At 39.2% G+C, this 21844-nt stretch overlaps 1 protein-coding gene across 1 annotated transcript; it reads left to right on the forward strand.

Moving 5' to 3' along the window:
• The first annotated feature begins 412 nt into the window (after window positions 1–412).
• TMC3 (transmembrane channel-like 3) lies at window positions 413–20961 on the forward strand. The gene is made up of 22 exons (XM_010192887.1): window positions 413–522; window positions 1770–1913; window positions 3224–3299; window positions 6065–6146; window positions 6845–6951; window positions 7983–8081; window positions 8176–8318; window positions 9768–9915; window positions 10876–10919; window positions 11081–11228; window positions 12009–12118; window positions 12261–12339; window positions 12825–13058; window positions 13462–13590; window positions 14223–14290; window positions 14527–14655; window positions 15560–15670; window positions 16194–16319; window positions 17669–17747; window positions 17946–17988; window positions 19074–19371; window positions 20121–20961. The coding sequence occupies exons 1-22, from the start codon at window positions 413–415 to the stop codon at window positions 20959–20961; spliced, it is 3348 nt and encodes a 1115-aa protein (XP_010191189.1).
• The last annotated feature ends 883 nt before the right edge of the window (window positions 20962–21844 follow it).

Below are 21844 nucleotides of genomic sequence, written 5' to 3' on the forward strand. Positions count from 1 at the left end.
GTCCGCAGTATGTCCAGTGTGTTCATTGGAAACATCACCCAGACCAGGCCAGCGTGGTGTAGTGGGATGGTGCTTTGGGGGAACACCTCACCTGTAACAAGGGAACCTTGGCTGAGAATTAAGACCCACAGCTGGCCCACCCTTTAACTCTGCTCCCTACCTTGCTTCTGGGAATCTCACTTAAGAGGGCCCTGGCAAGGGCTGCTGTGCACTGTGGCTTTAAGGCAGGCAGGCAGTGCCAGGCAGAGGCCCTCTCCACTGCTGGAGCACCAGGCGCAGGCAGCAATCCTCGCAGTCGCTCGCTGCTCTCTACTTAATAACATTTGGCTGCTTATGAGACATCTGACCGGCGAGCTGAAGGCTTCCATCTAGTGCAGCAGAGTTTCACCTGGTGCGGGCGGCAGCTGCCACCATGGCAGCAGCATCGGGACCTGCTGCAGCCAAAACTGCCAAGTCCTGCAAAAAGTATCGGACAGCGAAGCGGCACGCAGGCATCTACACCTACCAGGAGCCACCCCACAGGTAAGAGACCCTCCTCTCTCCTGAAGTGCAAATCTGTCTTATCTAGCACAAAGTTAGATCTCGTGTTCTCACTTTCATTTAGATAGACTGTGGTAACATGGAAGGGAGCGTGAGAAAAATCACTCTTCTCTCTACATTTAGATGTATTTCAAACCTCTTTGCTTTTTTATTTTCACAACAGTCATGTTTCATACTGCAACACAAATACTGTACATAAAACAGTGTAACTCCAATGAGCTCAGGGTGTAGCAGGGTAAGAAACCTCTCAGTAGTTTTCCTGTGTAATAATACATTTGCCTTGAATGCTCTCTGTGACTGAGGGGATGGGACTGCGGACCGATGGATCAGCGTATGTCCTTTGAATGTTCTTAGAAGTCATGGCTCGGGTTATGATTCATTTCTAAGTGATTAAAAGCTGTCACGTTTTCAGCAAAATTGCAGGGAACTTTCCCAACAAGTACAGAGCAATGCAATTAGAAAACTTCCTCGCCGGTGCTTGTTGCAGTAGTTCAGATCTTGTGTTTTCATTTGGAGGAAACAGTCACCACAGGTTTTTAGACCTAAGCCTCTACAACAATAGGAATATTGTTGCTGTTTCATACATGATACCCTGTTTCAAACAGAAAACTGAGAGCTGTAGTTCAGTAAATGTGGTGACAACATCAGAAAAGATGATTTAATAATCATCCACGGAAATCTGCATCAAAGCATATAAATCTTTTACAGGGATGAGCAATTCTTGGTGTGCTGGGGTCCTGCAATCCCATCTCCCTCAGAAATGGTGGTTTAAGTGTGATCTAAGCATCTGTTCCCCCATTCTAAAAAGGAAATATTTTATCACTAATGCAATCAAAATAAAATACCAACACCACGTGGTGAATAAATGAATGTTAATTGTACTTGCTGGAAATTTTTAGACAGCACTTTGTTCCAGAAAAATATACAGTGTCTTGCTAGCAAGATGTACGAGCTGTATGGCTGGAAATGCTCAGAGAGGAAAGACTGGGATTTGTGGTGGGGAGCAGGGATAATTTACAACTGAGTAGCAAGCGGTGGGGAGGAAAAGAGGCACATGCTGGAGATGGGGAAATCATCCAAATTATTCATTGACTTCATAATAGTAAGGTCATTCGAGTCCCCTGTCTCACTGCTGTGCTCTAATAGAGCAAATAAACGGTTTTCTGGGGATCTGAATGGGAATCATTTGTCTTGGTTTTCCTCTTGTGGGGTGTGTGCTGGGCTGTCAGCAACTCTGACGATGATACTGGTGAAGAAAAGGCTGAGAGCCACGACCCAGAGCAGATCTTTCAGAACATCCAGTACCAGAAGGAGATCATGTCCAACATCCGCTGCCGGCCGTGGCCGATGAGGCAGAAGCTGAGGGCGCTCAGGTAAAGGTGTTAGCACAAAAGCTTTCAGGCTCACTGACTATGATGGCACTTCCAGCCACAGAAGTTTTCCAGTGTGAACTGGAAAGGATTGAGCTCAGGAATGAGTAAGAGCTGCTAAGCAAGCATGCTGAGGGGATGCTCTGACGAGATCTGAGAGCTGGCCAAAGGCAGGAGCCTCAGGGTGGGAAGTCTGCGGGCGGAGTTGTCTCCTGTGCATGCCTGTGGCTCCTTTGAGACAATCGCCATACAGGAGAGAGAGCATGAAATCACACTTCGGCTATTAACTACTAAAATGATATGTCGGTTATTCAGTGGTCTAAGAAAAGGCTGTTGGTAATGCTCAGTAATACATTTTTTAAGTCAATTTTTTTCACTCTGTCCCAGAAACAAAATAACAGTTTGCAATTTTCAAGGTAATGGGATGTGTCAATTGCATGGAATGAGAACAGAAGCTGGCCATAATCTTCAGGTAATCTATTGTAAAGGGCAGTAAATTCTGGATGTCTGTAGGTCTAAAAGGTTCATCCAGTGTACTAATAACATGTTTCGCAGCTTAAGATTGCAATTATTGTAAGAATTCCCAATTCATAATGACAGAGTGAGTGTCATAACTCTGGGCTGCCTGTCTAAATTTCATCAGGTCTTTCACAGGGTGGTCTGTTTAGAGCTTGCTTTATTTTTCCTTTTCATGTGGAATCTTTCTCTTAAAATTCTGTATAATACTAGAGTAGCATTTTCATCATAAAGAAGCCCTACCAGCAGTAGAGCCTTTGTGTAATCTTGGAAGCAAAGGGATTTGTCTCTCTTAGACAGAGTTTGTGACTTGCTGCCTTCCTGCTTCTGTTGATGAGGTTTTGGTGGTCCCCATCCACCTTCTGCTGAGGTCACAGACTGCGTATGACCAGAAGTATGAGCACGTGAACATGCACCTCTCTGCATCTTACAAGAGCACTACACCATATTTGAAGAAGAAGTGTTAGTATCCACATGAGATTAACCACACTGTAACAGGGATCTTTTTACTTATTTAGGTTGTGCATTTTAAAAGAAAGACTTTGAATCAAAAAACAGAAAAAAATCAGAGGAATAGAAAGCTCTCCCTGCACTTATGAATGCTGAGTTTTCTCAGACAAAATTCTCAGTGGTTTTAAAGTGTCAGTAGAAACCTCAATAGGAAAAGAAAAAGGCTTTGCCTGGTGAAGGATTTTATGGTGAGACAGTCCACGGTTGTATTTCAGAGCATTTGACAACTTTGTTAGTTGCTGCTTGTGCAGAATGAGGGGCTCCGAGTAATGGGCTCACTTGTGCAGGCAGGCAAAGGAGATCGTGCTGAAGTATGAAGGGAGGCTGACGAGAACAAGAGGTTACCAAGCTGCTGGCGCAGAGGTATGGCTGCTTTTTGTTATATTACAGCTCTTTTCTATATCTATAGTCATCTGCAGTTTTCATTCACAGAAGTGTATGTTTGCTATGCAGTCCTGATCTCCAACTCAGGAACTCTGTAGAGGAAGGAAAAAGCAGTTAAAAGTTGATATTTTTTTTTCTATTTTGAATTTAGTAATTACATTTTTGCAGACTAATTTGATGTGTGTTGCAGGATAGATGTCCTTATATTAAGGCAATATAACCTTCCTTCTCAAATAATCTACAAGTATTGATGCCTACTAGAAGGGGGTGATGGGAATGGGATACTAACAACAAGATTCTACAATAGCTTATGGTAAATACACTGTTAGAGAAGGTTTTTGCTTGCATGATACTCAAAGAATTTGAATCTAAACTTACCAAATGGCTTTACATCACTGAAAATAGACCCTGGCCTCTAATTTCTGGAAATTAATAACATGTAGGAAATTGTCCCCAATATGCAACCAACAGAGGAGAGATCTTTAGTCATCTAAGCAGTCAAGAATACTTTTGTCATCATAATGAGTAACTTATGTAAATTCAAAAAGGCAAGGTTTTAACAGTAAATAGAACACCATGCATTTAATTCACCTGAACTGCGTATGTATCTGTTGTTCTGTTACGTTGACCCACAGCAAAAGCTATAACTTTCCGAGGTAGCGAAGAGTCATTTTTTCTTGTTCTGCCTCTGTGTGTGTGGCAAATGCAATGGAAGTAACAAATGCTGTTAAAATAAATACTGTTTTTTGCCTTTGACTTGGGTGGAACTAGCATGTTACCTAGAAAGACAGGTACTAAGGATCTGCACTATATTTCAGTAAATCAGAGATTGGGCTCATTTTTTTGTTCATATTTGCCTTCCTATAACAAAATCAAGGCTTTCATCTTAAGAGTTCACGATGATTAAAAGTTCTTATCTTATCTAATTGCCTCTATTGTGTGTATGTGCTTGAAAATATTCAGCACAGTGATATAATTCAGCAGTTAATTAGCACCACTCATTATCTGTAGGGGAACTGTATGAGTTCAACATATTCAACAGAATGAGCTGCATTTTTTTTCTAACTTGAAGGGCTTCATTTTCACGTATTTTCTCAGAAAACAGCATGGTGACCAAGGACACAAAAACTGTAGCACTGCTAAACAAGCACTATAGAATTATGAACGCAATGGTTGAACATGTGCTAAGAATAAATTTCAGCTGTAAGTGTATAAGTTTTAAGTAAGTTTTTAAAGTTGGCAAAATACAAACTATTCATAGTTGAACAATCCATTCATCCTATCATTTATGAAAATTTGAGTTAAAATACCTTTTACTGTTTTGACACTGAAAGCATTTTTGCTTTTCAGTTCAATTATTTAATATTTGCATTGTATTTTTCTACACTTGCAATTGATGCCAGATGCCCATGCTCTGGGTTCTAAGAGTATAAATAATTTAATCAGGTATACTGTAGGCAGGAAAAGAGGTGATAGCTATCTAATTATAATTTTAACAAACACGACTCCCACATGGGTAGCTTTGTATACTTTATAAATCTGCAGTACAACTAGCACAAGCTGCCTGATTCCTTTCTCAGCTTCTTGAACCCTGTTTTCAAATGCAAGTAGCAATCCCAGCAATTCCCATGCAATTCACAGCATCTCCAGTCTCTTTGTTTAATTAAAATACTTCCTGTTCATGCAATAAAATACCCATACCACCATAAAAATTAATTAACTTCAGCCAAAGAGATTGATGATACATTCAGTCAGTAAAATGGTAATTATTTCCCTTTGGTTTTAGGAGATGAAATTACATGATACAATATTGACACTGCTGCTGACTAAAATACAGGCTTTTTTAATTTCTAGCTGTACTAAAAATACTTTATGATACTACATGATATACAAATACTATTTTTCTGTTGCTACTGTAATGTTATAGCTCTACTTTAACAAATCAAAAACTACACTGCAATTTTTCACTTGCAAAATTTGTTTCTTCTCCAAGTGTATATGCACACACCACTGTGTGCAGGAAGATGCTTTCCTCTGACCATGGAAAAAATGGAGTTTATAAATAAAGACACTACAAAATAGAACGACAGGTTTTCTGCAGGTGTCAGCTGTAATACACAGAGCTGAGAATACAGTAGTTGAAGTTGCTGCTGTTGAATATGAAAGCCTATTTTCCCTTTAAGAAAAACTTGCATTATGCGCCTCTTAGATTTGAAGTCAATTGTGTGTTCATTTTTTTATCCTAGAAACCAAGTTTATTATGTGTAGTGCACCAGAATTCCCTCATAAATTCCACAGAGGCCAAGCATCCTGGCAATACCCAACTGGGATGACTTCTGCTGCCTGGAGCCACTGTCTGGGCCTTCTCTGCTCTTTCTCCCCTCCACAGGCCCCAGCCATAGAGAAGGGGACAGGAAACAGCACCATTGGCTTCCCCGTGTGCACTCCTCACAGCCCTTGTGTGTAAAAGATGTAGACTGGTGGCCCTGACTGCGCCCTCAGAGGTGTACAAAGGGTGCTCTGTCTCATGTTTGTTGGCATTTGGCTGGTAAATGAGCCAAGGACTCCTGTGGCCCCTACATTTTTTCATTCTAAAACCCATCATAGTTTGCTGTACCCACCTTACCCACAGACATGCTCTAAGATCTTAGTAAGCAAAATACTCTGCATTTCTGTTTTTATTTTTTTCATGCAGAAGTGTCATATTTCTCATTTATCTTTTTTTTTATTATTTTTTTGGTCAGCTTTGGAGGAAGTTTATTCGACTGGCATATAATTTTGTGGTAATTTTTATTCCTTGGGAAATGAGAATAAAGAAAATTGAGAGTAAGTATAAAGATTTAATTATATTGAACAGTAAAGTGCTTGTTAAAATACTTTGTCTTAGGGTTTATTTTTTAATTTACTGATTCAAATAATATTTGGGAAAAAAGTTAAATGCAAACTTTCAGCACTGACATTTTCATTAAAACTTTGCTTTTTCCTTTTTTCTTCATGCCAGAGACACTGCACTGTTCTCACTTAGGGTCTTAATAATGGGTGACATTTCAAAAGTCAGATTTATCCCATTGTAGTACTGAAAATGCAGCAAGGTTTGGTTACAGTTCATCAGGGTCCATGGGGCAGCACTCTCAGGCCAGCATCCCCAGATGTGCCATGGGTTAAGTGTGGCTGCATCTCCAGCCCTTGAGTCTTTGAATTGAATTAAAGTAGCCCTTAACAAGACATCAGCCTCCAGGTTGTACCTCTGTGCTTCAGTGGGAAAGGAAAACAGATGCACAATGCCACCCAACAGCAGCTGCTTGCAGAAAGGTTGCTGGTGATCGTGAGACTTCCCCAACGGAGTCTGTGTTGGAATTCTATTTTCCTCAATGACATGTTAACATTTTCTCTACTTTGTTGTGTGCCCTGCATGAATAAGAAAGGTTTTTCTTTTGTTTCATTATTCAAATAATACTTCATGAATAAATGATATGAGCTTTTACAGAGTGTGTAGCTCAGATAACTATTTTCTGTGGTTTAAGGTCATTTTGGGTCTGGAGTTGCCTCTTACTTCATCTTCTTGAGATGGCTGTTTGGAATCAATATTGTACTTACCATAATGACAGGAGCATTTGTAGTTTTACCAGAGGTAAGAACATGTCGCTAATATTTACAGAAAAATGCTTACTGTTGCACTTTCCTTTCCAAATTAAACAAATGCCACGCTCAAAAGCATACATCAATTTGAAATGTAGAGTTCAAAATTAATTATTTAAAATAAATTCTACTATTAAGAGGTTTTTTCTGCCAAAGGATAAAAGAATTTTGCTATTAGCGTTACAGAAGATATTTTGTCAACATGGTACTAATGCTTTTACAAAATACGTTTTATCCGATTACTAAAATGGAGAACCAAACCCTAAAAGCTGTAGTTGGTGTTGAGTATGCTCAGCTCCTATTAGTGTCATTTACAGGCAGAAAACCATAACATTCCTCTCCATACTCTGGATTATTGCCCATTAGAAATCATTTTCTAGAAGTTCTGAGCAGCCACATCTGTGTTTAGTTCTTGCATGCGAGTAAGGCTATATTTTAACTTCGTTAAATTATTTGTAAATATTATCTTGCCTCATCTAACTTGTGCTTTAATAATGTTATCAGAAAAGCATGGCAATAATTAATTTTACTTCTCTCTGCCTAAACTAAAAAAAGTAGTCAAAACAAGCAAAAAAGTAAACTGAAATAAAAAAGGTTATTCACTTTCATTTTTTTTACATTTTTAAGGAAAAGTAGATTTAATCTTGAAATACCATTCTGAGATCAAACACATTCATATTTAATTAAAAAATGCTTACATTAAAACAAACGTAAATTTAGAAGATATTTTGTTAATTATTTCAGTTGATCTCTCTTTTCTTTTCTCAGACATTTTGAAGATGTCTACGGACCACTAAATTTACTCATAGGTAGACCACCAAGAGTAAAAAACCCTCTCTGGTTTAGTGGAAAATGAATGCAGGTTTTCTCATGGAGTTTCTAGTTTAGGACAAGGAATGACCCAATGCTTCCTGTCCTGAAAGCATCACCCGTGTTGTGTGGGCAGTGCTTGGGGGGTTCTGCGGGGCAGCCCCAGGTCAGAGGGACTCGCTCAGCTCCTGAGATCTCCTCTCTCTTTCCCAGCTACTGGCCGGAGCACCGTTTGGCAGCACAGTCAGCAAGACCATCCCCAAGGAGCACATCGCATCTGCTCAAGACCTGGACACCATCTGGTCACTAGGGGCAAGACTCAAACCACTCTTTTTATTGTTCCTCTATCGCTGTTCTGTTGTAATCATGATTTACTGCTCTTACTTACGGCCTCTGGTCTTTGCAGGGCTACCTCAAGTACTCTGTTTTGTTTTATGGCTACTACGGTCGTGACAGGAAGATTGGGAAAGCTGGATATCGGCTGCCCCTTGCCTACTTCCTTGTTGGAATGGCAGTGTTCGCTTACAGCTTCATCATTCTCTTAAAAAAGTAAGCCTTTCCACTTATCCCTGTTCATAGGCTTGTGTGTTCAGTCAATCGTTAATGGTGTGTTTATCCCATTTCCTCTGTATTTATTCTGCGTAGTTCTGTTTATCTGTTCAGGTCTGCTAATATCAGGGAGGCAAACTGAGTTCAGTTCCAGTTTCCTTTTTATCTTGCTGTCATTTATCTTTGCTCTCTCTTCAGTTTCCTAGTCTGTAAAAGAAGGGCAGCACAAAAGATGATCTGTGTGCTTTGTGTGTGTATAGTGTAAGGTCCAACACTCATGGAAGTCCTTTCTGTTTTCCTTTCTTCTGGTATAAATTGCTATGACATAGTTTTATTTTTTAAGTGTAATGCTTTCAGTATTACTATTCCCCTCTACTGAAATACAAATATAAAAATGCCATCCTAGGTGTAGTACCATTTGCATTGTTTCAGCCAGTACGTGGCATCCCATTTGAACGTCAGCTTCATTCCTCTGCTGTTGAAGGGCCAGGAGTGGGAGTTACTTTAGCAGAGAGAGCAAGGTTGCTGGCACTGACCATAAATTGAGGAAAGTGCAGTTCTTAGAGAGGGCCAAGGTCACTCTATCCTCTCCTGATTTGCTTTCCCTTCCCTTCTGGATACCTATTTATCTGGCACAGTGCAGGCCAGGGACATTTATAGCACTGCCTGTAATAACTCCCAGTTTTGAAGCGGAACCTTCCTCTTTCATTTATTTTTATTCTACCTGCTGGTTTGTGCCAAGGGTCACCAGTATGTTTGACACTGATCTACACATCTGCAGTTTATGGATATGATTAGGTCTTCTCTAGCCTTTGCTCTCTGACTCTTTGCTTGGCTGCTTACAGTTCCCCTTTTAACGTTGTCCTTTTGGATGACCTTTCTTTCATAAACTATTAGTCTTCATTTAATTTCTTACACTCTGCAATGTCCTGCCATCTTGCCTATCTGAGGTGAGTAGGTGGGTTTTTCATCTGTTTCCCAAGGTCTGTAAAATGGCACTGAGTCTTTTTTTGACAATAACTTATATTTTGAGGGTGAAAACAATACAGAAAACAAACAGATCCTGTGTATGGTCACTAGTTTTGACAAACTAACTTGTAATTACAGTAACAGTGATCTCAGTGATAGTATCTTCCCACTGGATTCTGCCTAGAAATTGTAAAACTGAAATCTGTTTGAGTCCACAGCTCTAGTGAGATGTTTTTGCTATATTTATCAACCATAAAGAATGTAAATATCAAGATGTCCTTCCGCAGTGAGTCACTTCTGCACTAGAACAAAAGCAAAGTTCATGCTCTGAGCCTCACCCCATTTTATTTTCCTTATTGCTGCAAACCCTTGGTACTTCTAAAGGCACAGACATCTGAAAACTATGAACCAAACCATAGATTTCCTTTGTATTTATCTTCATATGCTAACAACAGTTGAATATTTGTTATTTTTTTACAGAATGGCAAAGAATTCAAGAATGAGTTTAGCGAGTGCCTCCGATGAAAATTACACTTTCTGTTGGAGACTTTTCTGTGCTTGGGATTATTTAATAGGAAACCCTGAGGCTGCAGAGAGCAAAGCTGCTGCCATAGTTAACAGCATTAGGGTGAGCAAGTGACCTTCACATTCTTTAGAGCTGATTTGTTTGTTAATCTGTAAGTTACATATGTCTTTCCTCTCGTTCCCTTGCATTTCCTATTGGTTTTTGGTATTTATTTACAGAACTGTTTGTCTAGGGGAGGGCTGGTATTGCATTTGTGAGGTATCACAGTCCCATCACATTTGTTGACACTGTCGTTCTGTCCCAGCAAGGCCATTGTGGTGTTCTTCAGAAGAGTTTTATTTCTTTATTTTATTTCTTTTTAACTTATTTATTTTATGCCACTGTATGTGTGGCAAGAAGTTAGACAGCTAGAAATGAATTTGTTTGTCATGTAATTTCATTGAATAATAGAATAAAATTCATGTTAACAATGTGAAAACACATTTATTTCATCTCTCCATAACAAATGGTCCAGAGATATCTTATAGCTCTCTCAATATTAGAAAATGGCTTTAAATACAGATGTTATCCATTTAGAATTTAAGAACAGATATGGCTTTCATCAAATGTAATTTCCCAGATTTGGTGTATTGTCATTAAGTCATTGAACTGAATTGAAAATGGCTTCAAATTGTGTCAAGGAGAAATTAATAAGCTATGATATTTAGTTATTTCAATGACTGAGGATAACATTTGACAGTTCTGTGTTACTGACACAGGGATTCTATAGGCACTTTCTGCAAAAAGATCGAGGAGTGTAAACCTCTGGTTGTACCCACTGAATATTCATGACTGAATGTGCACAAGTATTTCATTGCTGCAGATTTCTTTCTTAGAAATCCGCTTCACTATTTAAGCTTAATTATCACTCCTAAAAAGCTATGCAGGACAGAGAGGTATTTATCTGCTTTCACTTCCAGAATGCAAAGTTTTTTTATTAGTATACTTGATACTTTATGTGAAGGATATGTGCGCTATTTTTGCTGAACCCTATTAAAATGATAATGTTGTATTTCTTTCCAGGAAGCTATATTGGAAGAGCAGGAAAAGAAGAAAAGCAAAAACTTGTATGTATATGAGACCAGAGATACTTTCCAAATCACTGTTTCAAAGCAGATAGCAATGCTAATCTGCTTGCTTCATACATCTAAAAACGATGTTAGAAAAGACCCCTGGTGTCATAAGACAACCTACTCCATTGGCTGTGTCTTTATTTTTCCCCCCCCAGGGCAGTGACTATAAGCTTAAGAATTATTGCAAACATCCTCGTGCTCCTCTCGCTCGCTGGCAGTATTTACATCATATACTTTGTCGTGGATCGATCCCAAAGGTTAGAGCGCACCAAAAAGGAATTAACTCTTTGGGAAAAAAATGAGGTACGTCATCCTTCTGTCACTTCTGTGTTAGAAGTCGGATTACTGTCTCAGGGCTCTCTGTAGCAACAGTGTGCACTGAGGTGTGAATTGCAAGAGATCGGCCAGGAGAAAGGAGGAATGAGAGGGCAGAGTGGTTCCCCGGAGGTCTCCTCGCACACTTGCTGCCTCTGCTTTGCAGCAAGGTATTAGCAGACAGAGGTGGGCAGGGGGATGCTGCAGGTCCTCATTTCACAGACTGCAGGTCTAGCTGGCTCTTATTTCATGAGGACAAACCATAAACTCTCCTGCCACTTACAAATGTAGTTTTGTGCCCATGACTGAGCTGAGCAAATGCTAGGCCAGTGGACTAGAAAGGAATCAGCTTTGCCAACAGCTGCTGATTTTGACTGGGGGTTACTGAGTGCTCTGTGAATATTTCTCTTCAGAGAAATGAGTGGATATTGAGTGGGAAGTGAATGGGTATGGAGAAGCTACTCATCCATTTCAGAGGAAGATGACTGCTTCATATTTCCCACATGTTAAGTTTTTATTTTAATTAATTAAGTAGAAACTTTAAAGCTACAACATCTGGAGTAAAGATTCTGGAGTGGTACTCCAGATCCATAAATTTGGATCATAACTACTGTTATTACTAATGCTAATAATAACTTTTTAAAGCATCTGCTCCAAGAAAAGCAATCGTCAAAGCATGTGCATCAGCAGTATTTCAAACAGCAGTCAAGGTACCACAGAAGACCTACATAGGAAGCTACAAAATTGCTACAATTTTCTGTTCTGTAGGTAAGCGTAGTTGTGTCACTGATCACAATGATTGCACCCTCTGCTTTTGAACTTGTGGCAGCTCTGGAGATGTATCACCCAAGGACCACTCTTCGCTTCCAGCTTGCCAGGTATGGGCATAGAAAATATGTGAGAAGAAAGAGAGGAAGAGATGTGTTCTGCTCATGTGTTGTCCAGCCAAACCAGAGAGCTGTGAGAAGTCAATGGGATAACAATGCCAATAGATCCTATCTTATTCTTTTTTTTTTTCAGGGTTCTTGTTCTATACCTGGGGAACCTCTACAGTTTAATCATTGCACTCCTGGATAAAGTGGACAGTATGAGTGTCACTGTAAGTTTTAACCTGATGTGTTCTGATGGGTAAATCTAGTTGACTTCATAGAGAGAATTCCTTTTGTTGTGATGTATACGAAGTCAGATGAAAATTTGATTGAAATGGATTAAAACACATTACAGTTTGGTACGACTGTAAAGTTAAGTTTAGTTTGTAATGATTAACTACAACTCTTGTAGTTTTTTAGGATAACTGGATCCGTCTGATTGCTAATGTATCACAATAAATAGACTTCTGTGCATTGCTTTACTACTACCAAAAAAAATATCATCAGTTCACACCAAATATTTCCAGCTACCTAATATCAGCTTTCAGTACTGTCCTTATGAGTTTCATCTGTACACTGACAGCTACTTAAATCACCTAATTACTGCTTGAAAATACATGAAGAAATGCCTCTCTGTGTGTACCTTGTAGAAGGTACAGACATCTGCATGTATGTACAGTTGAAAAAGTAGCATTTGGGACTTCTATTATTTCAGGACTCCGACGTTAACAACAACACAAGTAATTCTACCACCTTTTTAGCAAACAAAACTCTTTCTAAAGAAGGCAATTTATCTACAACTATTCCTGATGTACAAATTAAGAGAAACGGCGTTTTCACATTGGAAGAGAGTCATGGCCTGACAGTCTCTGACTCGCTGGTTAACAAAACAGCTCCCTTTAGCACCAAGAACCCACAGGATCAGTGCTGGGAGACGTATGTTGGCCAAGTACGTAATGGTTTCATTATATCATCAACTTATTCCTAATCTGCATTTGCTAAAAATTAAAATAATGTTGTGCTATGTTCAATTTTAGAGCTTTTCAGTTTATCTAGATACATTTTCAGAGCAGTCCTTAAAAGGAAAAGCTTGAAGCCATCATGACCAGAGTTTTGTTGCTGCAAGCAATAAAAGACACACTGGAAGCTTGATTATGTTTGCTCTCTTTGCTAGAACAAAGTAAGGAAAAAGTCAAACAGAAAAAGCTTAAAAGGAAATAATTTATATAGTCACATCATATTTTATCAGGATACTAAGCTTGAGCCAAAATGCAAGTACAAATGCAAAAGAGCCATATGCAGTCCATTTGCTTCCAGAATGACTCAGTATGTGTGAACTGTATGTATTTCAGGAGATGCTAAAGCTTTCAATTATCGACATGATTTTCACAGTTGCAAGCATCCTGCTAATTGATTTTTTCCGTGGATTGTGTGTCCGATATTTAAGTGATTGCTGGTGCTGGGATCTAGAAAGCAAGTTCGTAAGTACAGTCTTTATTTTATCAAACTAAGATGCTGAAGATGGGTAGGCTCCTTCCCTTAGTACTGAACGTCCTTAAAGTCTTTCAACAGATAAATAATTTCACAGTAGCACATATCTATAGAGGCACAGCTCACGCTAAGTTTAAACCGGAGGGCACAGAGTAAATGCTGAGAATGGATGTTTTTCTCAAGCCTACTCTCATGGCTGTGGTGCAAAAATCTTTGTCTTTTCCAAAATGAAATCATGGAGCAGTCCTAGAGTCAAAGATGACAGTTGGGGACGTGGAGATGCACCCCACATTCTCTTTTCTGCAGCTGTAACATCTACCCATACTGTAGATAGTGGTCCAAGAAACAATAACCAAAAGCGTAGAGCCCTTTAAGAAAATCATGAAAGGCTGAGGACTGTTCTTTGTCCTTACCTGAAGACATGAAGAAAACTAGAGAGGAATTAGTTTATTTAATCCTCTGCTGCAGAGTAGATTTTACTGTGCCTGCCAGAAGTTGGTATTCAATCTGGACACTTCAGGCTATGTGCTCTCTGCAAACTGATTCAGTCAAATGTTTCTAATAAATGATCTGAAAAAAAGGATTAACACAAGGTATTCATCCTACACTGTGTTTCTTGTAGCCAGAATATGGAGAATTCAAAATCGCAGAGAACGTATTGCATTTGGTCTACAACCAGGGAATGATTTGGTATGTAGTCCATAAGTGATTTTTCTAGTCCTTCGTTGGCTGATTACTAAGTGAATGTGATGATTTCCAAAGAAACCTATTCAAATAGGATACGGGCAATGCAGTCTTTTATACTTTATTATAATAAGAGATTATCTGTTGATAGTGAGTTGCTATTTATCTGTTTTTTCATATGTTTTTTGCTATTAAAATTGCTTCTGGCAACACTGAGCATTGACATGATATTATTTTTCCAGGATGGGAGCTTTCTTTTCACCTTGCTTACCAGCATTCAATGTTCTCAAGTTGATTGGACTCATGTATCTGAGAAGTTGGGCGGTGTTAACGTGTAACGTGCCACATCAGCAGGTTTTCAGAGCATCTCGGTTAGTGAAAATAAGAACAAAAGATAAAGAATAAATCAAAAGCAGACAATGGAAATGTCTTCTGTGCATAGGAACCAGATGACAGAAGACTTTAGCTCTGAAAGCTGACAATCAAATTTGACAGTAATACTGATAGAAAAGGTCTGTGGGGGAAAAAAAAGAAAAAAACCACACAACAAAAACCCAACAAAAACCAAGAACCAAAGAAAAACCCCCAAAAAACCCAAAACCCACACCATAGTTACTGAGAAACTGGAGTATTTTAAAGCCAGCTAGTTAAAGATATGCAAGAAGTGAAAAATATGTCAGGGAATATTCCTAGACAAATACATGTGGCCTAACATAAATGTTTTATTTCCATACAAATCTGATTGAGTACAACAACCTACATGTGCTAACTCTTGTGAGTCCTATTTCTTCATAGCTTTCCAAGAAAGAAACATCCAGTATCTGCTTTTGTCTCCTGCATTGCACAACAGATTGCCTCATTTTTCTTCTATCATGATGAATATCTTGTTTACTCAAAATGGAAATAATTTAGGGCATCTTTAACTCTTAAGCGTCATTTATTTCTAACACGTTTTGAAGATGAATCAACTTCTGCTCCTGCTCTTTTTCTCCCCCAGCACAACTGGGCAGTAAGGTCAGTTTTTAGCGAAGGGTGCCGCAAACTGGTCTCTGGCTGCAGCAGAGGTCTCTGGAAAGCCTTGCAAATGGGATTTTGATCATTAAGAGCCTGTTTAAACTGGCTCTGTTCAGACTTCCTAATCATAGAAGAATGATTTTGATCTTTCAGAAATGTAGATCTTGAACTTGTTAGGTAGATACAGACTTGCACCTTTTATGTTGCCTCTGTTTTTGTCTCTGATTAGTATAATCTGAAACATGTTGCACCTTCTTGCAGATCCAATAATTTCTACTTGGCCATGTTGCTGTTCATGTTGTTCCTGTGCATGTTGCCAACGATTTTTGCTATTGCTCGATATAAGCCGTCCTTAAGCTGCGGTCCCTTCAGGTAAGTAATAATGGACTAATGACAATTACAAAGATTTTATTTCACCCTCTCACAATAAATTAATCAGGTTCAATAATACCCAGATTACTTATTTTAAAAAAAAAGTTGATAGACAGGACAATGTTTTTGTACTGCCAATGTTTTCCAGCTTAAGGTTTAATTAGGTTAATATGTCAATGTCGTGAGTGAGGCTTGACATTTTGCTTTGAATATGTAGTTCAGCTATTTTATGTTTACTTAATGCAATGTGCCACAGAGTAACCTAGCACACATCACCAACTGGAGTCTCAATTCAAGCACCCTCCAAGCCTGGCCAATTTTTTTTGTGCTTTGGAAAAAATGTTAAAAAGCAAATAATGAACAAGTTGCCGTCTGGTGTTCGGTTTTTTGTTTTTGTTTTTAAATAAAGCAATTTTGGATGAAACTTCATTTATTCAGTGCGACATTGCTTAACAAATTGATGTACCTAGGATTTTGTCCAACTTAATTTTACCTTCTCTCTCTTCCCCCCCCCGCCTTGTAGTGGACAGGAAAAAATATATGATATTGTTTCTGAAACGATTCAAAATGATTTTCCCGCATTGTTCAACACAGTAATTACTTACATCAGCAGTCCTGTGGTTGTCCTCCCTGCACTACTACTTCTATTGTAAGTATTGTACTGGCCTCCTCTCTGGAGAGTCAATTGTTGATACTGAGGAACAACTACTGCATTATTGTAATTTTACTAAGCGTATCTGAAAAGAAAAAACCAGAAAAAAAGCACCTCAATGTATACATGGTGTATGGATCTGACAGGAATGAAAATGCGTTAAAAAGACTGTCATCACACTTTCAAAAGCAAATTCTTGTTCTGGGATGCTGTGTTAGAGTAAGTTCACTATATTGTGTCAAGGCTTGCAGTGCTGCTGGTTCCAGGACACTTTAAGATCTTTCTTCCCTCTCAAGAGCTCCCTAGAATTTAATTTTCCATTTCCTCACGGTCATTAGTTCAGTTTATAACTGTGAACAGGGCTCAGTCTATAATTTAAAGAAGCTACTCGGTCATCCTGATTTCTGACAAGATAAATCAATTATGAAGGTCTGCTCTTAAGTGTTAATCTAATCTAACTTGCTGCAGACTTTCCAGTGGAAGTCTTTTCTGACTCTAGTTTCTAAATAATTGTTCACAGCTGGGAATTAATGTTTACTTTGAACAGTTTGAAATTCACTTTGCTTCTGTGAAGTATCATTTGTCTTGCATGTACCTCTGTATCAGTTTGTTCCCTGTAAACTACAGACAAATGCAGAGTTTATCCCACCAGTGAGTTTTCCAGACAAAAAAAAAAAAAGACTGAAGCAATACTTCCTACATGTAACTTTTTCTTCTGAGGTCCCAGACATGTAAATATGAACATATTTACAAATTTAAGTAGATCTATTGACTGCTTCAAATTGCTGGCTAAGGACATATGTAAATGTTTGTAGTATGAAGTCTAGTCTAAGACTTCACTTCATCTGAAAGCCAGCGTAATCCATTTTGCTGAGCCAGATCTGATCTCGGCCATGCCAGTGTAAACAAAGCGTTGTTCCAGTCAGTCAACAAAATTATGTTGCTATGAGTGTGAGAACTCAGCTGCAATTCTGTTCCATAACCTTGAACTTGGAAAAAAAGATGAGAAAATATGTATCAAATTTTTCATTTTGAGCGTGTCTAGAACTTAAACCAAAAAAACCCCCAGTCAACCTAGAAACACACCCAGCGTTACATGCACAATGAAAAGATCTGCAAAAAACACACAGACACAATTAGAACTGTTCTTTAATCTGTTCTTAGCATCATTTATTTATTTGCTGTGTGTTTGCCTGAAAGAAGGCTGTGATCCTTTATCACGGTGTAAAGGAAGTGATTCAAAGTGGCAACTGAACCTGTATATCATTTTGATGACTTATAAAGCCTCAGAGAGAAAACTGTCCCAAATGTTTGAAGTGACTCATAATCACCTCTTTCACTTCTAGCATGCTAATCTATTACCTACAAAGTATTGCAAGATCATTAAAATTCACCAACAACCAACTGAGAATGAAGATCCAAGCAGTAAGTACAGCACAAAGCACTTTTACCGGCAATTTGGTGGATCTTCTGTAAAGCACTAGCCTAATTAAATCTCTAAAGTCACTTTCAGTGTTTCGTAATGTAAAACCAACCCTGTATTTTTCATCCTTACACAGCAGTGGATTTACTCTCTAATCCAGATATAATTTACCACTGCTTATTCTTCTGAATGTATTTTAGGAAAGAACTGAAGATAAGAAAAAGGTGGTTCAGATGGCAGTAGGTAAGTTGGTGAACTTTAGAAATGCCTCTACTAACAAAGCAGTTGGACGCAAAATCATTTTGATTTCTCATACACATCAGGAAGTTTAACTACATTTAAAAATCTGTATTTCCTGTAGAGTCCTCCTTTTACATGGTTTTTGAGCTCAGTTTGACTTAATCTTGGCAGCACTGAAGGACAAGGTGTGCGGTTTATATCTAAACTCTACTGGGATCTTTGGACTGGGTATTTTCCTGCTTTTACCACCTAAAGGACAGAACCTGGGAAGTGTCTCTGATTACTCAAATCCTGTCAGACCTTGCACAAAATTCAGAGGCCAGTAGATGAAGAGGAGCAGGTTGAATATTTTATCAGCAATGAAAAGCTTTCAGACTTAAAATTGTCTACTGTGTCTGAGGGAATTTGAACCCCGTACCTTCCACTTCTCAGATTTTCGCGATGAGAAACTGCAGAAGGGATGTCGTCCTTCTAATATCTCCCAGTGAAAGGAATAAGTGAAAATGTGCCAAGCCAAAGAGCAGACATGATTCAGCAGCCTTATGGCTAGATCTCAATGCTACTGTGACGCCCTTATATGTCGAGATTATATATGAGAACTATAATAGTGAAATACCTGATGTATAGCACTATCGTTTTCAGAAGTGACTGTTAGGGGCAGAGAGGTATTTCTTTGGATTTCCTTTGTTACAGAAATGAAATTCAACTTTTGGCTGCAACCAGCAGAGTCAGTGGAGCCAGTGTGCTGAATTCGGCCACCTCTATATTGGAAGTGGTGCACACTGTGAACTAAAACAAGGCTCCTGAAGGTAGTCACTGGGTTGTTCCCCATTTTGGAATCTGACAGTGCAATGTCCGGTGGTTTTTCAGTGTTTCCCTATACTACATCTGCCATGTACCATAGTATCTGGTCTACTCCTTTATCACCATGTCTCCCAGTGTGACACCAGTCTCTCCTCTCTGAATACAGTGGGGCTCTGTTAGCATTGTCTCCCGTGACTGAAGGGTGAATTTGAGCCACTGCATTTACACAGCAGTTTCCAATTTTATAGGCCTGGGCAGTTCCTGTAATAATTTCTGTTTTCTAGCCAGAATCCAAAATCTGGATGGGAATGACAAGAGACCAGATCAAGAAGGTGATATTATCAGTCAGGAGTCTTCTGTTCGGTCTTCAACTCCTCGAAAGAATGGCAGTGTCTTGAACTTTGAATCTCCCGTGACCAAAAGCACCAGAATACAAACCATTTCCCAGTCTGTGCCACAAACTGTGCCCTCAACTGATGTTGCAAGACCTGTCAACGCAACTCCCACAACTTCAACGTCTTTAACGCCAGCTCCCTCAGTATCAAGTGTACAGAAACCAAGAAATGATCATGTCACAAACAGGCAAGTCTGTTTTGGTTATGAAATGGCATTTATAGCAGCAGCTTTGTGACACACCTGTGTTCATTTACAAACTAGCTGTGCATTCAGACTGTCTGGAGCAGTAAAACAGCTGAGGAATTTTTTTAAAAGCAGATTTGTACTGTTCAGGTACAAAGGGTACTATTCAGATTGCTGGCGACACCAACTCCTTAACTCTTCCTTAACTGAGATGGGGTTATAAAACTTTTGGAATTGTGTAGTTGATGGAGTTTACAAACATCTCAAGCAAACGTAAATACTAAGCTTCCTCTTAGGCATATAACTGACATAGTTTGTGCAGGATAGTGTTTCCATGAACAAGACAAACAGAGTAAGAGTGAAAGAACTCTCTACAGAATGCCTGTGCGGGTCTCCTCATAGGACAACCAGTTTTGGACATCAGCAGACTGATGCTTTAAGCTACTTCTTGGTTTCTTTTTTCCAAGTGTTTGAATAAAGAACAGTTCTCAGAATAGTAAGAAAATAGAACAGGAACATACTTGAGATGTGGGTTTTCTGCTTCTTTTCCCAGGGAGGAAAATATATCTCCTAATTTGTCGGGTATGTTTCTCAAACTGGTCCTAGAAATTCAGAACTATGGAGATTCTGTAATTTCCACCCTTACAATCTAGTGTTTGACTTCAAAAGCAATGAATTTGTAATATGTTTTAACTACATTAATAGATAACTGTGTATCTCAATAGTTTCTTCCTTTCTTTTTGTTCCTAAAGGTACCCAAGTGTGGTGCATGGGAGTGCAAGTGAGCTCTGTAAAACAAAGCCCTATGCACCAGTCGCTTTCAAAAAGCACACCGAAGATGTTCACTCTGAGCCTCTCTTTAGAAAAGGCATCTGTCAGGCAAATCCGGATGCTCTCGGGGCAGGGGCTCCTGTTTTTGTGGGACGTAAACCATATGCTACCAGGTATTTTGTTGTTAATGAAAATGAGTCACGCAAAAAATCTCTCCGCTCTACCTCCCGACTCCAAAGGCACTTGAGAAAGGAGGAATCGGGAGACATTATTGAGTTGTATCCACGCAATGTCAGAAGATATGTTGTTCGAACACCACACCAGATGTATTCACCTCATCCCAGTGAAGATGAGGAGGATGAAGAGGAACTTGGGAGAGAATTCATCAGCAGATCCCATCGCCCTCGCTCACTGTCTGATCTTCGCCCAGCACCACGATTTTACATTGGGGAACGTGCTGATGGCCACATTCTTATGAGCAAAGATCTAGCCAGAGTGCATTACAAGTCCTGGGACGATGGTTTCGAGCTAGACCTGGACAGGCCTCCGTATGCTTACAAGAAAGTGCACCTGAACTATCCTGAGCCACGTGTGAAACCAAAATCAAAGCAAAAGCTGGAGCAATCTCTAACAGAATCCGATTCCATTTCCATTGAGTCCAGCAGTGATCCGCAGAACAGCGGCAATGACCAATATATCCAGGTCATTCATAGCAAGGAAAAGTATCCAAAACCTGGGACAAAACTCACCAAAAAGAAATCAAAAAATGTTGTTGATCTAAGTATGTCTGAGTCTAATGAACTGGTATGCTCAAATGTCTGAGACTGACCCAACTTTTTTGTGTTTTCAACAGGTGTATGTGCATTTGTTGTACTTGCTGTTTGAGGTCTGTGGGAATAACTACCACATAGTCTTTGCAAGAACAGAGTATGCAGCTATTCGAGGTGGGGAAAGCATAGTTAGCCTTGTGTTTTACTGTTAACTGTATCTTGCTTTATGATCACAACTGATACGCTGCAAAATTTGGAAGAGAAAATTATTGCAATTTTTTACTTACTGTTATGCTGTTAAAAAACAAAAACCCCACCTACTGGAAAATCAAAAGCTATGTATTTGGGGCACTTTAATTAAATGGGTACAAAAATATGCCAGATGAGGCTCTCTTTGTCTCTTTGACACAGTCACAACTAAAGATGCTTCCACTGAATAAATTCAGCAGGTAATCAACTTCCTACAGATTTTCTATCTACTGTATAATTTATGATACCTTGACACACGTAGTTAGAGCGTGGTGTAGCTCAAACAAATCAGCAATAGGTTAATTACAGAGAATAGCAAGTTTCTTTAGAGTAGCGCATGGGCAATGGAGCCTTCTAGATGAAATCCTCTATCTTCTATTAATTTTCTGGTGAGACTCCTCAGCCTAGTCTCATATGCCTCACTGTGGAAAACTTTCTGTCCATGGCCTTTATAACACTTGCTTCTCCTAATTTAATTCTGTCCTGTTTTTCAAGGACCATTGCACTTTTATGCCTTCTTTAGATGCTGAAGGTTGGGGTTTCTTTTTTCATGTCATTTGGATAAAAGAACCGTTGGTCTTTCCCGAACTGCCTTGGCTCTTTCAGTTGGTTCCACTAAGCCATGCTGTGCTGTGTCACTGGACAGAGGAAGGACGTCTCCCATGGTGTCTCACTGGCCACCTGAC

The sequence above is a fragment of the Mesitornis unicolor genome, unplaced genomic scaffold (genome assembly GCF_000695765.1).
Source record: "Mesitornis unicolor isolate BGI_N332 unplaced genomic scaffold, ASM69576v1 scaffold1961, whole genome shotgun sequence".
In the NCBI taxonomy this organism is placed as follows: Eukaryota; Metazoa; Chordata; class Aves; order Mesitornithiformes; family Mesitornithidae; genus Mesitornis; species Mesitornis unicolor.